At 36.5% G+C, this 17,715-nt stretch overlaps 2 protein-coding genes across 2 annotated transcripts; one reads left to right on the forward strand and one right to left on the reverse strand.

Moving 5' to 3' along the window:
- The first annotated feature begins 7,052 nt into the window (after positions 1 to 7,052).
- Positions 7,053 to 9,707, forward strand: LOC120329041 (uncharacterized). Its single transcript, XM_039395651.2, has one exon. It carries the CDS (start codon positions 7,351 to 7,353, stop codon positions 9,085 to 9,087), a length of 1,737 nt encoding a protein of 578 aa, XP_039251585.2. The 5' UTR covers positions 7,053 to 7,350; the 3' UTR covers positions 9,088 to 9,707.
- Positions 9,708 to 13,231: 3,524 nt separating this feature from the next.
- On the reverse strand, positions 13,232 to 16,837 carry LOC120329064 (serine protease 1-like). The gene is made up of 6 exons (XM_039395679.2): positions 16,527 to 16,837; positions 15,961 to 16,153; positions 15,472 to 15,578; positions 14,756 to 14,917; positions 14,307 to 14,424; positions 13,232 to 13,668 (listed from the first exon to the last, which is right to left on the reverse strand). Exons 1-6 carry the CDS (start codon positions 16,621 to 16,623, stop codon positions 13,383 to 13,385), a joined length of 963 nt encoding a protein of 320 aa, XP_039251613.2. The 5' UTR covers positions 16,624 to 16,837; the 3' UTR covers positions 13,232 to 13,382.
- Between the last annotated feature and the right edge of the window lie 878 nt (positions 16,838 to 17,715).

Here is a 17,715-nt window from a genome sequence, read left to right on the forward strand (position 1 = left end):
TCAATATTTAAATACAGAATATTTAAAAGGGATTAACAAAAAACATAATAGAAAATATCATCATCGACAGAAATTTAGCAAATCTCCCGGTATAATAAGTTAATTATTTCATTTCATAAATGTCTCCAATTTATTCATTACTACAGTATTAGAAATGGAATATCGTCAATACGTACAATATGAGGCAGTGTATCTTAAGACAGTTGTTATAGATTGTCTTTAGAGTCTTCGTTGTTTCGAATAGACAGGCTGAAACGTTAGACCAGGGTCGTCCAACCCGTGGCCCGCGGAAGCATTTCGAGTGGCCCGCGCTGTATTTTTCAGAATTGAATGAAAAAAATTAAGTATACCTATTATTCGAGATATTTAGTATGGAAAGATGTGAACAAACGAGTTGTTTATTTTCCTGAAATGCGCTCTGCCAGCCCTTTCAAACGAGCCATGAGTGCCATTTTGAATCGAAGCCAACTGGGAGGAGATATCGATATATAAAGCTGCCGTAGTTGCCACGTACATACATAAACTCTATAATACATACATAAAAGCGAGCAACTTTGTGGCAGAAATATTCGCAAAACAATCGAAGCCGTTTTCACATTGAGAATTCGTTCAGCAATGTATTGTTAGGGTTACCAATGTTTTATGACCGGAAATAAAAGAGGAGTTTGCAAAAATAAGCCTGTCAAGACAGGCATACAATAAAACGTATCCTTATAGACAACGTTGAAAATCATATATGCTATTTCGTACAATTTATATAAACCCATCTGTCAGCCCATTTCACTTTCACTCCCTGTATCTCAAAAAATGTCTCTGAGACACCGAAGCAATGAAGACACTGGGGCTTTGTACATGTGGAATACGGCATTTGACAATAATTTGACAAAGAAAAAATGACTTTTAGTATAGTTTGTCCAAACGAGGTATAACATGAAACAACCGTTTATTGATATGGGAATCGTGATGCAAAGTACATATAATTAAAATGTTCACACAAGTTTTTCTTTATAGCCTTTGCATTTTACAAGCTTTACTAGGAACATACAACAATTGCAACAGCGTCTTTAAAAAACATAAAATAACGTTTCTTGTTATCAGTGAAACTCATGTTTAATTTGAATATTTACCTTCATATACGAACGAATGCTTTACGTGGAAATGCTTGGATGGATATTCGATAACGATTAAAAACAGCGTGACCAAAACGAAAAAATAGGGATTTTGAACAATCTGTGGAAAACTATAGAAAGCGTAGCTTTGAAAGAATTACCATTTTGTGACGTCAACTCTTTTGACGATAATATAAACAAATTACTGTTCCAGTAGGGAATACTGCAATACTTTCAGCAGTAAAATATTATCTTTGGCTGCAATGTACAGACACGATTCTTGCGGAATGACCATGATATCTGCTTGTCAGGCTCCCTAACAATCAAATACGAATCGGAGGATTGATTGGCAGAAGCTCGGCGGAGTATCAAAACACGACAAACAAATGACACTCAAATATAAGTAACTTGGTAGTGCTCGTCAGCTTATTTTAAAACGATATAATATCATCTACTGGCGAATTGTGTTAGTTTTTGATGCATTAAAATTCTGTTCACTTCAGGTTGGCTAGACAAAGGAAAACCGAAAGAAAATATTAAAGCAACAGTCAGACATGGGGTCTCAAAGTAAACGATACGCCGTAACTGTCTCTTCAGTCGGAGCGGCGCAAATTCTTCCTAGATATTGCGACATCTCAACGGGTCAGGCGAAGGTCGGAGAAAAACCAAAATCGTAAAAGTAATAACCTTACTTGAGACACCTCAATATTTAAATACAGATTATTTAAAAGTGATTAACAAAAAAAATAATAGAAAATATCATCATCGACAAAAATTTATCAAATCTCACGGTATAATAAGTCAATTATTTCATTTCATAAATGTCTCCAATTTATTCATTACTACAGTATTAGAAATGGAATATCGTCAATACGTACAAATATGAGACAGTGTATCTTAAGATAGTTGTTATAGATTGTCTTTAGAGTCTTTGTTGTTTCGAATAGACAGGCTGGAACGTTAGACCAGGGTCGTCCAACCCGTGGCCCGCGGAAGCATTTCGAGTGGCCCGCGCTGTATTTTTTAGAATTGAATAAAAAAAATTACGTATAACTATTATTCGAGCGATTTAGTATGAAAAGATGTGAACAAGCGAGTTGTTTATTTTCCTGAAATGCGCTCTGCCAGCCCTTTCAAACTAGACATGAGTGTCATTGAATCGAACCGAAACCAAATGGGAGGAGATATCGATATATAATGCTGCCGTAGTTGTTACGTACATACATCATACATAAAAGTGAGCTACTTTGTGGCAGAAATATTCGTAAAACAATCGAAGCCGTTTTCACATTGAGAAATCGTTTAGCAAAGAGGCGTTTGCAAAAATAAGCCTGTCAAGACAGACGATTCTCGTCGTGTTGAAGAGCTTAGGAATTCAATAACAAAAACTTTAATTGCAAAAGCGGGAAAGTTTTCATCGTATTTCTTGACGCCTGACGGAAGCGCTGACATCAAGTCTACTGCTCGTCATGCGGGGAGTTAATGATGATTTTGAAATTAGCGAAGAGCTCGCGGCCATTGTCCCAATTAAGGGCACTGATTTGTTGAGAGCTGTGATGAAAACGATCAAGCGTCTTGGCTTTTCTTTGGCCAAACTTTCGGGAATAACCACTGATGGCGCTCCATTGATGGCTAGGAAACAACAGTTGTATTGTTCCAATAATTGTGAAAGTTTGGCGTGAGGCTATTGTTGCTTTCAGTGTAGCAAAACTAAAACATAACTACCATGTTAAGTGGTCCGCGCACGTATTAGTAAAGTGCACGAGGCCCTTCGGCCAAAAAGGTTGGACGACCCTGTATTAGTTATTACCACAACAAAAAGTAAGTATTGCTTGGGTTAATGCGCGCTTTTAGTGTATTTTTTGAAAGGATATTAAAGAACGAGGCGGTAAACTCCTCTCAAATACAAGTCCAACAAAGTTTATAATAAATGAATTTTCAGCCTACTGTTAATCGGAGGAGAATAAAAACAATGATGATGTTACAAGTGATGTACAAACAATCAAGTAATGAAATCTAAAAAATTGGTGGTACCTTGGCAACTTCAAACCTGTTTCACTTTCCTCTTGGATCTATTTTTTTCGCTTGCCGGCTTTTTTACTTAACCTTTTCGCTTCACCGGCTCTATTTCCTTTCCTGCTTGCGCACTCATGGGAGTGTGTGAGCCACTGATGGGATGCTCTCTGCCGCTTGGCTGCCGGCTATTTATTATTCCTATTTTTTTCGCTAGCCGGCTTCCTTTCCTTTTCGCTCGGCGGCTTCTCTATTTTCCTTTCCTGCTCACTGATGGATGATGTAATTTTATTTTTTGCTTGCCGGCTATTTTTTTCCTTTTCCTCACACTCTAATCCTCTCTGCTGACTCCACTTGGCTCTATACCGCTCAGCTGCTGGCTATTTATTTATTCTTCCTGCCGGCTTCCTTACACTTTGCCTGCCGGCTTCCTTACACCTCTTTTCGCTTCGCCGGCTTCTCTATTTTCCTTGAGTTGCCGGCTATGGGATCTTTTTTTCGCTTGCCGGCTTCCTTTCCTTTCCGCTCGCCGGCTTCTCTATTTTCCTTTCCTGCTCACTGATGGATGGATGTCTATTTTCCTTTCCTGCTTGCTTGCTCTTGATGGCTCTTGATGGCTCTGCCGCTTGGCTGCCGGCTATTCCTTCCTGATCTATTTTTTTTGGCTGAGGCTCTCGTCTGCCCTTTTTCTCCCACAACTGCTTGTCGTGCTTATTTATTTCGTCCTGGATCTTCTTTTCGCTTGCCGGCTTCCTTTCCGCTCGCCGGCTTCTCTATTTTCCTTTCCTGCTCACTGATTCTATTTTCCTTTCCTGCTCACTGATGGATGGATGTCTATTTTCCTTTCCTGCTTGCTTGCTCACTGATGGATGGCTCTGCTTGACTGCCGGCTATTTATTTATTTCTTCCTTCCTGTTCTATTTTTTTTGGCTGAGGCTCTCGTCTGCCCTTTTTCTCCCACTACTTCTTGTCGTGCTTACTGGTCCATACCTAGAACTTAGTCTACCACGTAGGGCTCGAACCCCAAACCCTCATACCTATCCCGATGTCTGACCATGTGCCTACGCTTCCCCTGAGCTACCGCTACTGGTAACGATCGGGTGGGTTAGAATCTTACTTAATTAACGACGTCACGCTTGGCAGCCCACGACGAGGCCAATTACCCACAAAAATAAATTTTCATTAAACATGCTTCGTTGATTCAAAGCAGGTTTATTCGTGCCTCAGTTGAAAGCGTTCATCTGGGACTATCGTGTGCGCTGCTTCAACTATTGAATGTGTGAGTATCACGTTTTAAATTTGTGGATCATTATAATTTGGTTTTTACAATATAAATGCTTTAATTCAAAAGAGTGAATCTGCAAACCAAATTTCTGACTCTCAGTGGAGGAATACTAAAACTGAAAGACGTGCCGTGATTTTGATCCTTTCCGTCTCTTGTGCCAACTGACCGTCGTACCTCTAGTTTAGTTTCATAAATTTATAAAACTTCCCAGATCAAAATTGGTGCGGCGCTATACCTTTTAACAGGTTGAAACGATATCATACACCCTAAAAAATGAAAGACACCGTAAATTTTGTCTTAAGAGCCCCGCGACAAGTTAAACATGCTAGGCACTAAAGATGAAATGTGTAAATTTCTTTAGTTCAAAGATCTTTAGCCAAAATAAATGGATTAGAACTGGTAAATTGATGATGTCTCATGCATTCTGTGATACCTGCATACAAAAACTTATCAATTGGTGCTGAAAGAAATATTTGGTGATAAAGTGCTAATTTTTTAAAGACTGAAGGGAGCGAAACGATCATCCAAGCCAGCTCCACCTAATATCCAAACCTTCGGCTTATGTAGCAATATGCAGGGAAATGAGATACTTTGGAGTAATACCACGATTAGCGGAACACAAGTTTGCTTCTGGGATTACAAAGGTGATAGTGTAGGATTGCTTGTCGAATTTTTGTGGCGATCTTCGCTACCATGGGCATTGTATTAGATGTTTCTGGTGACAGATATATATAACAGAATCAGAATACTCTTCATAATCACATGTGTAATAATTTTCTCCACAATGACTTTAATAACAGGCTAAATGAGCATTTGAACGATTTGATATGAACATATATATACCAAATCTCAATGTTTTTACATATTCATTTCATGGCGTATTATTGTTTTTGTTTTGTTTGTTCACTGTTTTTAAGAACATTGGCTTCATTGATTACATGAACCTACATATTTACGAGTGGTTAGTCAGTTAGTGTTTTCCTGATAATTGTTTTCATAATTGCCTGAGCGTAGAATTTACCAGCATTGTTTTGATTTGTTTGTATATGTGTCTTGATTCACTGTATCACATTTTTACCAATGCCAAATCAATGTAGTTTTTATGGTATTTTGACCCTTTTCGCCACCTTATCACATTACACCTACACACGTTGTCTTTGTATCAGATCGAATTTGTCCTTATTTGCTTGAGTATTTTAAAAGATTACGACAGCCCGAAAGTTTATTACATTCGCATATTTTTGTGTGTGTTTATTTTTGGCCCAAGCCAAAACTTGTTTAACAAGTTTTTTTTTGTTGTTGTGAATGTGTGTTGGTGAGCGGGCACATAATACTCATCATGTTTTTAACTTTTTTAAAGGTTTTGCTCGCTCTCCAGAATTCTCCATTTTCTATTTTTTTTGTATTATCATATTGTGGAGTTTTCGAAATAAACTATCTATCTAATATCTATCTAAATTGCGCGTGCGATGTACCTTTTTAGTGATTTTGATACTACGTCTCGGCTACGCGTCATATTTCCCCGGACTCTGATGAAATATTAGCTAACCAATGTAAGGGTATTCAATCAGTCTCCCATTCTTTTATAAATGCATTCATTGCGATTCTATTGCAGTTCGCGAATGGATATTTCTGTGGTGCCTCATTTTCCTTGGTGCCCTGGGCACGTACTTATTTTGCCTAATATACAATCCAGCACAGTTTGATATACATAATTTATCTGTGAAATCTAGATTTATTTATGGCTTGTATTTATCCCATTAAAAAGGTTTAGTGTTTAAATTAGGTAAAGTAATTTCAACAACTTATGCACATTAATCGGTAAGTAACAATGTGTTGTTTTGTTTTTAAAATCTATTGTGAGCCTCATTGGATAATAATTAACCTTTTCAAGGTCTCCGTAACATCAGAAGTTTGAGAAACCCTGTAATACTGGATATCCGAGTCTCACAAGCTTGTCCGTTGACTGCATGCCTATGTGTAATACAAATAGCCTTTTTTTCAAATTCCAAAAAGCTCCGCTTTTCAGCACACCTGAAAATCTCTTGCCGTGGCACACAGTTTGAGAAACGCTGAATTAGGTGCTCGGGGAAACATCCATTGTTCGTAGCGTCACGACGATAAGTGTTCCACTGTTCCGCCACCAGAGGACGCAGCAAAATATATATAGCCGTTACGACAGAATAGATAGAATTTACATATTTATCCCGGGGTAGAGAAATGTCGATAAAACGGCTTAACTATATGGCAAACTACGGCCTTTCGTCCGGTTACGGTACCATTCAATGCCGGGTATGGAATTAGTTATTTTTTCCGGAAGCATGGACTTGATGGTTTGGGAAGCCGTACCGACCAGCGGTTACGTAAAACGGCGGCGAGGAGTCCAGCAATCCTCTCGCACATAAGGATCCCCGCATGGGATTCGAACCTGCGAACCCACGCAGCGTAATCCAGAGTTAGTAGTAAAGAAAAGTGAAAAAGAGCGTTGATTACTTTTGAAAAACGCCATATTGGTTATGGCCCTTATGGGCGGTAGTGGGATTCAGCCGGTTCGCACCGGTTCTATAGAAATTCATGAGATCAGCAAACAGGTAAGCATTACATGATTTTTTGTAACATCACTACTGGTTATGGAAGTCGCTGCTCGACAACCAGTCTTGGTGTCCCGCGCCTCCCTTTGCCCTAAAGTATTAGATTACTTATTTTCTGTATTGTGTATCCACAATGTGTGCTTTAGAATGGCGGAAAAAATAAATTACTGATTACCATAAAGCAAAATAAACAGATTCACGCCCTTTTCATTCATTACCCAGTGTCTGACTCCAGGCACCACCGCGAATCTTGAATCTAATCTGCCAATCTCCGCGCTGTGTCTCATTCCACAGTGCAGCCGAGTGGATTTCTTGGTTAGGTTCTGCATAAGAGTGTATCTTAGCTTAGGCGATGTCGTATCCAAAACAAGTTTATGTTCCTGTAGTTAATCCGATTCCTGTTCAACAAACTAAAGATGAAGAAATTCTCACCGCTATACGAATGTGTAATTTGGATCGATGCAGAGAGATGATATTGTCTGACAATGAAATTCTTCACAAAAAAGGATGGAACAATCTAACGCCTCTTCACCAGGCTTGTTTATCTGGAGAACCTTCAATCGTGGGACTTTTTCTGCAACATGGTGCAAATCCAAATGCAAGAAATTCATTTGAAGAAACCCCTCTGCATTATGCATGTCGAAGAGGAATAGTGTCAGTTGCACATTTGATGATTAAGAATGGGGGAGATCCATCTCATGTTGACAAGCGTGGTCGAAACTGTATGCATTTTGCTGCGAATGGTGGTAGCGTTGTGATGCTTCATTATCTGCGAGCTCATACTGATTTAAACTATGACACACCTGATGATACTGGGAAAAATATTTTGCATATTAGCTGTGAGTTGAGACATTTCGCAACCATCGATTATCTCATGAGACACAATAGAGTCGACCCAGGATTGAAAGATCTCAGAGGAGTGACTGCGCTTCATATCGCAGCCGAAAAAGGTGATGGTGAATTAGCCTGGATCATCTTGCGCACTGGAGGATGTCAACTTTTAAGTATTAAAAATCAAAAAGGCGAAACACCATGTGATATTGCTAAGCATGGTGGAACCGAAACACACAAGAGATTATTTAAAACACTCCTTTCATACTCAGGCTCAGAAAAGATACCACGAGGCCCTATATACACTTGGTATTTTTTATGTATTTTACCTTTTTCATACTTAGCTATAGTTTTCCTGCTTTCAATGTATATGAATAGTTATAGTGGACACTTTGCATTTCTTCTGTGTCTTATTCTGGTTTATAACGTTGTTAAACAAGGTCATCGAATGAATCATATCAGTCGATGGCCAAATCCTATATTTATGGGGGCATTTGTTGGTGGAATATTACACTGTGCTATGGCTGAGTTTGGCCACTTACATCGTGCTTTGTGGCCGTGTCCTACAATAATAATAATAGTAACTCCTTTGGCAGCTTTGTGCATTTATTTATTATGGTTCTTGATTTTTCTTGACCCTGGTAAAAACAAAACACCCAAACTTGATCCTTCTACTGGAAGGCCGATGTCGGTTTTAGATATTGCGGAAGGCCGAGCTTCTGACTCAGAATTTTGTGTTTTCTCTGAAATTATACATGGACAAAAAACAAAATATTGCAAATTATGTCAAGCACCGATGTTAGATATGGATCACCATTGCTTGTTTTTAAACAATTGTGTGGCTAGAAAAAATCATAAACATTTCATTGTATTATTGATTGTTGTCATGGTTACGCAAACCATGTTTGTAATATGTTCATGCTTATATGCTAGCATGTACTCTGAGGGCAATTTTAATTCAGGACTTGGCGACCCAATTACACCATACATATTCTACTTATATAAGCATGATGCCTGGATTTTTTGTTTGTCAATATTGTGCATGACATCTTGGTTGTGGGAGTTAACTCTTGTCTACGCCCAGCTTTCTGTTATAGCAAGAGGTAGTACAACTTACTTTTCTATGAAACGTCACAATCACACTGTTCTCACAAGAAAGCAAATGTTTTTTAATATTGTACAGTTTTTTCTACGAGACACTGAAGTTAAAAATGTAAGACATATTGATAAACAAAGTGTTTCTTTGTCTCATGTTTAGAAAAGAGAAAAAGAATGTTTGACCGGGAAATGAGATAATTCAGGCAATGCTATTGTGTGATGTGACGATCACCTATTTAAATGTTTAGTGTATGATTTGAATTTATTGATTCATGCATTCCACGGTTATTATTTTAAATTCGATAAAAAAAAATCTGTGGTTCACTGTATTTTAAATTGCTCTTGCCTTTAAATTGCCTTTTTATCATTCTGAAAACATGAAAATATCACCTTGAACACTAAGCGCTCCAAGTGAGAGGATGGGAGCGAAAGCATTGCTTTTTTTGTCTTGTTTACAATATTTCTTTATTATCTGGCATCAGCTTTTTTGGGGGGGTGTGTGTGACTCTAATCTATTTTAAATGAATTTTAGTAAAATAACTTTTCTCATTAGAATGGTAAATGTTGCATGCTAAAATTTATTGAATGCATATATTTATATAATGTATTTTGATGCCACTATGTAATTATCTTGAAAATATTTGTTCTGTTTAGCAAATAGTTTAGAATCTTGTTAATATTTCATATTATTCAGACATTATATTTTGTACTCCTGTATTTTTTAATTTGATTTTCATTGTTATGGGAAACTGTTATCCCAATATGATTCAAATTTCTCCAGCACAATTGTTAACGTTATTTGATTATTTTAGGGATCTTTATGGATTCAGCATATTAAGAGCAGTGCTTCACAGGAAAGCCCAGCTGTTTATTCTAAAATTATTTCACTCAATGATATTCACTTGAAGAGTTTTTGCAGGCATCAGTTTTTCTGTAGGTTGATTAAAACTCATGGGCTATGGCCAATAAAGTTAATTATTTACCGACCTATTACGTTTCTCACTTGCATATCCCAAGAACGCAATGAATCTTCCAATATATATTAAATTTCAGACAATTATTACCATCTAAAATATTCAAGATTTGATTTTTTGTACTCCGCCATTATGTTCATATTTTCTCTCTAGAAAATATATGAGAATATGTCCCTAAAGCTTTACATGGACTTTCAGATTCACATCTACTGGTAGAAGGAATGCTTGCCTCGAAGGGAGAATGGCTTACGTAGAGGTTATGGCTCCCTTCACCACCTGAATTTGTGCGTACGGAATCAGGGTTGCCGGATTGGCTTTTTTAATGCCATGTTTGACAATTCTAGCGTCGGAATTTCCGTTTTGCGTTCTGGCTTTTTTATTTCTATTGTTGAAATCATATGAATAACAATCTTTTGTGTGCGACAATAGCCTATCGCTCAGCTACTCAACATTTGGATTTCCCACCGTGCATCGATTTCTTTGTTTATTTTCCTATCTGTAATATGGGAACAAAGACGTGACAACAATTGCAATTTCTGCATCTGCTCAAGACGGATATTCAAGCAGGGTTGTAACTATTCCCTCGTTTTCATAGTTTTGCGTGTTATTTGTCAGTCGTGTTCCCAAAAAAAGTTGTAAATGAAATAACTTAATTGTCATTATGTCTTTCGAGGGGCTTTAGTTTAGTTGCAGCAATCAAAATGAAGTCTCGCAAACACTGCGATAGGGCTGAAATATTTTGTTAGTACGGGAGTATCCTACCTATAAGCGGCACTTAGTTGGATAATTTTAATAAAAATGATGGTTTCAAACATGTAAACCAGTTTATTTATAGTCGCCAACATTCCAAAACAATCTTAAAGTAACCATGAAATTTTTTTCAAAAGTAAAGTATAGTGAGAACTTTTTAAGCTATATCGTAGGTTTAAGTAAAGACCTGTAGTTACCGTGTTTCCCCGAAAATAAGACCTAGCCTGAATTTTAAAAAGTGATTTTAGTATAAACCCTCCCTTTAAAATAAGACCTAGACAATAACGCGAATTTTTTTTGACCTAATCGATAGCAAGAAATCTCTCCTACACGTTTTAAATGATTAATATAGCCTACTACGCAGTGATTTCCCTAACCCCCTCCCCTAATTTTGAGGTGCGATTATACACTGTGATTCCTAACTCAAGTATTTGTATTTAAATATATAGAACATGGCATATTTATCAGTGTAGATAAGGAAATCACATACCAATTACGACCGCGTAACGATTTGAAATGGCCCGCCGAACTGTGAGATAGTTTAACCTTTAACGGTTAAGCTTAACTTAAATAATACTGATACGTTTAATATGCGTTTACCTTTTTGCGTTTTAGATACCACCAATTGTTACATCATTATCATAGTTTAAGCAAGCACGTGTATTTCGTAACAATTCAATCATAGCGATATTATAGCCCGCAAGGCCGCAACGTCGCTAAAAAATCGCCCGTTTGTTGAAGGGGAAATTTTACGCGAAAACCGTATTTGCTCGTTTAATAGCCCGGGCGCTTATTTTTTTAAACATACTCACTAACCGGGCCGGGCCCTTATTCAAACCGGCCTTTATTCAAGCAGGGGCGCTTGTTATTTTTAAAGTAAAATTACACACAAAAATACCGGTAGATAAGATCGATCGTTACAATAATTAATACCGTATATTGTCATTTCCAGTTCTCTTCTCGAGTATGATTTAAACGAGAATAATGAAAATTTTGACTTTTTCTACGCACCGCAGGTACAAATCCGCAAAAAAAAACTATTCGGCGGTTATTCAAGCACCGGCCCTTATTTATTTTTATGTCCTTTTCACACGCTATTCAAACAGGCCCTTAATGAAGACCGGGCGTTAAAACGAGCATTTACCGTATATGCTGCAAGTTTTAAAAGTCATTTCTCCAGATATAAAAAGTTAATTTTCCAGCATCAGTCTTTCTAACAACACAATTATGAACCTTAACATATCGAAACTTCGGTCCGGTCCAGACTGACAGACAATTACTTGAATTGGAGCCACGTTTTGGATATCTGATTTCAAACCAACCCGAATTACACGTACATTACATGTACACATACACTATGTTAACTAAACCAAATTATGTTGGCATTTTGTTATATATATAATATATATACATTAGGATGTTTTTTGTGTAACAAAACAAGCCATAAAGAGCCATTCATACGAGGCCATATGCTAGATGAGCAAGTTACTCATCAGTTGCAAATTTCTTGTTGTTGTCGTGCGTGTTATTCCTCGGGTATTCTATTACCTAACTATTATAATTATTAATTTTATTACATAACAAACTGCGATGCTAGGTGTATCTAAAATCAAGCTTGTAGCCTATTTTAGTGCCTATTTTTCAAAATTGTCACAGGCCGCTTGAGCACGCCCTGAACCGCAACCGTGCTGTCGCGCTTTTTTGCTGCTCCCCTTTTCTGATCCGCGAATATTCTTCTTCTTCGAATTCAACCTTTGCAAAACCCCTAACGTAGATCGTTTGTCAAATATACAACAAAATTTCACAAGTTACAAATAGTTTTATCGCTAACAGCAAAATATTTACCACCCCCTACATTTCGAAACACCCCCCTAAAATGAAAAGCTGGGGAACATACTGAATTACTACGTTTTGCAGTTATTTTGAATAAAAACGTGTTATTTATAAGTAAATGGATTTCGATTTTCATATTTTATCTATTTGAAAATCTCATAATTATCTACCTTGTAATTTTTTTTTTTGATAAATGAAAATATAAAACATCCCCCGAAATTAAGCCTTAGTGTTAATTTTCGGAATAAAATTGAAATAAGACCCAGTCTTATTTTCGGGTAAACACGGTATATCGCATACTAATGCGCCCAAGCACTCTGTATTGTATATGTTGAATTATAAAATATTGTCAACTGCGCAAATCCACTATTGTGCCAAGAATTTCAAATCCTTGTACTTTGTGAAGTTGGCTTTTTTGTGTCTTGACCTGGCTTTTTTTTTATCACTGAAATCTGGCAACCATGTGCACGTACAGAATCATCGACATGATGCACTGGCTATCCAGGTGTCATACTTAAACTAGAAGCCGTGGTTCGCAATATGACCAAGTTGCTCGATCGATTTCATTTGTGTGCATTTTGTTTTGTCCGTTTACTTTTTGTATTGTTTATGTCAGAGAACCAAAATAAATGATTGATTGATTTGGTACGGAATATGTCGTCTTTTTTCTAGACGCCATGTCGTGAGTTGGTTAAAGAAAGTTACTGCATGAATCCCCGTTTGCCACCTGAATTTAACAAATCTGTATATCAAACTATACAAATGTATTAACCACAAATTATGAAACACTCACGATCATCTGCGTGATTTTTTGAAAATACTACTTCAAACAGACATACTTCACAGTGCTTGTTCAACAGCAAAAAGTGCAACAATCATAAAAATAAAGGAATTTAAGCTAATACACTGCTTGAATGACAAAAAAACAACACTGAAAACAAAGAAATACTAATGCCCATGAATGGCGTTCTATTGAAGTTGCTGATGACCCAACAACTTCGTCAATCCAATCTATGTATTCTGATACTTTGGTGTAAACTCCTGGACGTCTTACTTCGGCACACCCCGAGCCAAAGCTTGTTATTCCTTGTAAAATGTATGATGTACTGCCAGAAACCGTTTGTTGGCAAACTAAGGGGCCACCACTGTCGCCTTGGCAAGTATCTGTCCCTCCTAGTTCGTATCTAAATTAAGATAAGAAGGCATCATCATTAGGTATTATATGGATATCCAGTATATTCCAGATATATCCATTTTGAAAAAAGGGCAGTTGACGCGTGCGCAGGAAAGATTTAGATAAAGCTGGGTCATCCGCTAACACAATTGGAACATGACCAGGTAGAGAGAAGCATGAGTACCCAAGCCTCCAACCTTTAGAAATGGTGATAATTTATTATCTGTTGTGGAATATATTCCACCGGTATAAAGTACCGATATGAGTTTTGACACAGTTTTAAGAAAATAATATATTTATCAGAAAGACCAATCACCAAACATTTCGGATGTTATTGTTGCCAGTAGGGTTAAATTCAAGTTGCCGGCAAGTATATTAATGGGTACGCTAGCTTCGGCGACCTTTTTAAAAAATTAATTTAAAAAAAAACTTGATTCTGTATTCAAATACCAATTGTAATATATCAAACTACATTCTTTGTAAACGTGGAATTGCATGGTATTATGTTTTTGTATAAAAATAGCGAAATGAACATTCTCGAAATTACGATTAGAACTCAAGGACTACATTGTTATGATGAGAAAATTATAAACTTCTCGCCATTATTCATATTTATTCTCAAATTAAATTTTATATTAAAGAACGAACCCGGCGCAGATGTGATTTTCTGGTATCGATAAACCTACTGCCTGATACCAACCGCTGCATAGTGTGTGATCTATTATTGAAACTTCTGCATATTGAAGAATATTGTTATTTCCAGTATCTGAAAACGAATGAAAAGATAGAATGTAGAGGTCGAGAGGGCTTCTATAGGAATATAATATATATATATATATATATTCATAATCAAGAACAGCAGAGAAATATACAATTATAAACACGAAAGTGCCGACACCTTTAATATGGAAGCGCCAAAATGCTCTGCTGGTGTTGAACACGAGATAACCAAATCAATTCCGTAGTAGAGCTATTTTTCAGCAAATATAGGTTACGACCGCGTTACTCCCGAATCTACATACTAGCCTACTTATTTTAGCCTCCAATACGCAAAACTATCAATCAAAATCATTCAAAATTCGTAAGCCATAACTTACTTTCCGTTTCGCCCCAGCCACTGACAATGCAACTTTGTCCAACGCTTTCAGAACTTCCCTGGTTTGGCAAACATATCGGTCGAATGTAAGTTGTGTAAGAGACGTCAGACGTCAAGCGCAACAAGCATATATCGTTCGCGAAATTTCCGTTTTCCGTGTAGTCTGAAATAATTAAATATGAGCATTTCCTTTAAATTTGTCCAAAGCAATGTGCGCGCGCGCGGCCTTCCAATTGATTAACCGCCGAAGAATAGCAGATGTGCTTAAATGAAATTAAACAGACACATCAAAGTCGCGCTGAAGCATATATACACAACACAGCTATTCATAACAATGCCCAATGGGCTCTGAAAAAACGAGCTGAATATTAATACAAAATATATCAAACTTGTTATCATATGTAAGTTTTTGACAAAAAGGTTGTAGGACTTGTAGAAAAATAAATAGTATTGGTTTTTCAATAATTGTTATCGTTGTTGAAATTTTAGAGTGTTCCTATTTGATAAAATTACATTCCCGGATATGAGAAACGGTGTTTCGCGTTTTGGCAATATCCAGTTACTTAGAAACAAAAATCAGCGCCACATCTATATCATACATTCACCTTTGCACTGGGGTATAGGCAATCCAAATTTAGATTGCGATTACAATAGTGCCTTCAATTTTGACTTTTTTCGCAGTTTTTGGATAAGAGATGTATATTAAATTTTACGTACTGGGATGGCAAGTTTTACTCTCGAGTTGCAATATCTGTCTATTCGCCTCATTTCCATTCGACTTATCATTCACTCCGAGAAACACACTTATATCAGAGAGTGGTTCGCTGAAATACAATATCAGTAATTTAATTTGGGCATGTGATTAAATCGGTCACAGTTCAATATTTGATATATTTCACCAATGCTGCATGACTCTCACAAAGTTGCACAAAACCTTTAATGAAAATTTGATTTGGAATAAAAATTTTCATTTGTAACTATGACACGGGAGTAGCTTGTTATTCAGTTTCTTGTTAGCGCTACAGGTGTGACAATGCGTTGAACATATGTAGTAAAAAATTATTAACGTATAAAATTTTATCATTTGCGCAAATATAGCAAATATTTGTTCACTTTTATTAGAATAAGTCATTGATCAAACACGACTTTGTCGTAAAACAGAACAGAGATTACTATACGTGAAAATTATTTTTGCGAATAACTTACTTGTTAAAGCAATGTGCAGCTGTCACAACCCATTTGTTGTTAATGACGGATCCTCCACATATCACACTTAATGAACCACCTGAAGACAGAACAATAGCTGCTTGCCAAGGCCATTGACCTTGTGCCGACGCAGTTCCATTTACTACCCGACTTATAGCACCAGATCTCGAAATCACAGATACTCCACAGTCATCTGGAATAAGTATTTTTAGTTCTGTATATTATTAGACTTTTTTTGTTAAATCGACTTGAATATTTTGCTTATAAAAATGTAAACGATCCTTTATGGGCTACGATGTACAAATAAATTAATGACTGAAACAGTCACAGTTTAATTGAATAGGGCTATGAGAAACAGTATCTGGGAACAAAGAATTGTTTGACAAAAATAGAAATCAAGTTGGCTAGAGTAAATTCTCATAAGTAATGAATATGCATCCATTTCAAAGCTACCGATTAAGTTAGAGCAATATTCCAATAAATAGATGAGAATTTACTAGAAAGAAGTCTAATAAAGACAGAACTGAATGTTGGAAAAACCGTGAAGATAAAATATACCCCTGTACCTTCGTTTGTAAATCTTGGTGTAGCTTGGACTTCGTCAGAAGCTACATGATACAGTGTACTGTATAACAGGAACGCTCTGATTATAACACTATTCATAAATACTGTCTTAATCAGTCCACCCCTGCTTTCCACTATTTCCTATTCACAAATCGAGAACTAAGTGCTATATTAACCACAGCCGTGTGTCCAATCAAACAGTATTAGCACGATACGTTGTTGAATCCAGTCAGGGTAGATCGCGACAAACAAAAAAAACAGCGACCTATTGTCAATATTAAATCCTTTGAATCATATCGATGGCGACAATAAGAAAGAAAACAAAATAAAAATAAGGAACAATACACCTCCAGATAGGCAATCATATTTGAACAATTTTTATCGCAACATGCCGGTACGATTTGAATAAGTTCGATTCTGATTTACTATCGCTTTACAGTTCTACAATTCCAACATGAAAGAATCAGTTCTGCTTTGGTTATGTATTATATACAATACGATCAAATTAAGAAAAATCCGTGATTCATATAAGTTCAAGCACGATTTGGCGAATTTAACTACAAATCATTCTTAAACATAGAAAATAAGAATACAGGTGTCGACTCTACTGTGGTGATTTCACATCCACCGTCGACGTCACTTATTCGACGTAGAGATTCTAAGAAAACTCCCAAGCCTTGTTATTCAGGTCTGAGAAGAAAATAATTTTTCCATTAATCACTTTTGAGTATGTTTCTCGTCAAACTGTCAGTTGGGAAAGGCTATTTGATCTATTTTAACGCTTACTATTACATTTGCTATGAACTGACTGAGTTATATTACAATTTCAACAGTAACATCGTTATTTTATTTATATACATATACCGGTAGTTGTTTTCAATTTCAATAAAGCGTAAAATCATAAATACACTAGTCGCAGTTTACGTGAGTTTTTTCTGGCAGTATGACTGGATTAATCTTCAAGTATAAATACTCAGATGAAGCATTTTTTAAAGCGATAAATTGATGTTAACAATCAAAATTTGTCTTTTTGTATATAAGATATACAGCCGTCTACAGTGAGTGTAAAATCACAGTCCATTATCATACTCCATAATCAAAATGAAATTTATTTCATATGTTATTAATTATATGTAATTCATATATTACATCGGTCTTGTTCTGATTAAATGTTTAATATATATTCTGCTA

Source organism: Styela clava, chromosome 7, assembly GCF_964204865.1.
Source record: "Styela clava chromosome 7, kaStyClav1.hap1.2, whole genome shotgun sequence".
In the NCBI taxonomy this organism is placed as follows: Eukaryota; Metazoa; Chordata; class Ascidiacea; order Stolidobranchia; family Styelidae; genus Styela; species Styela clava.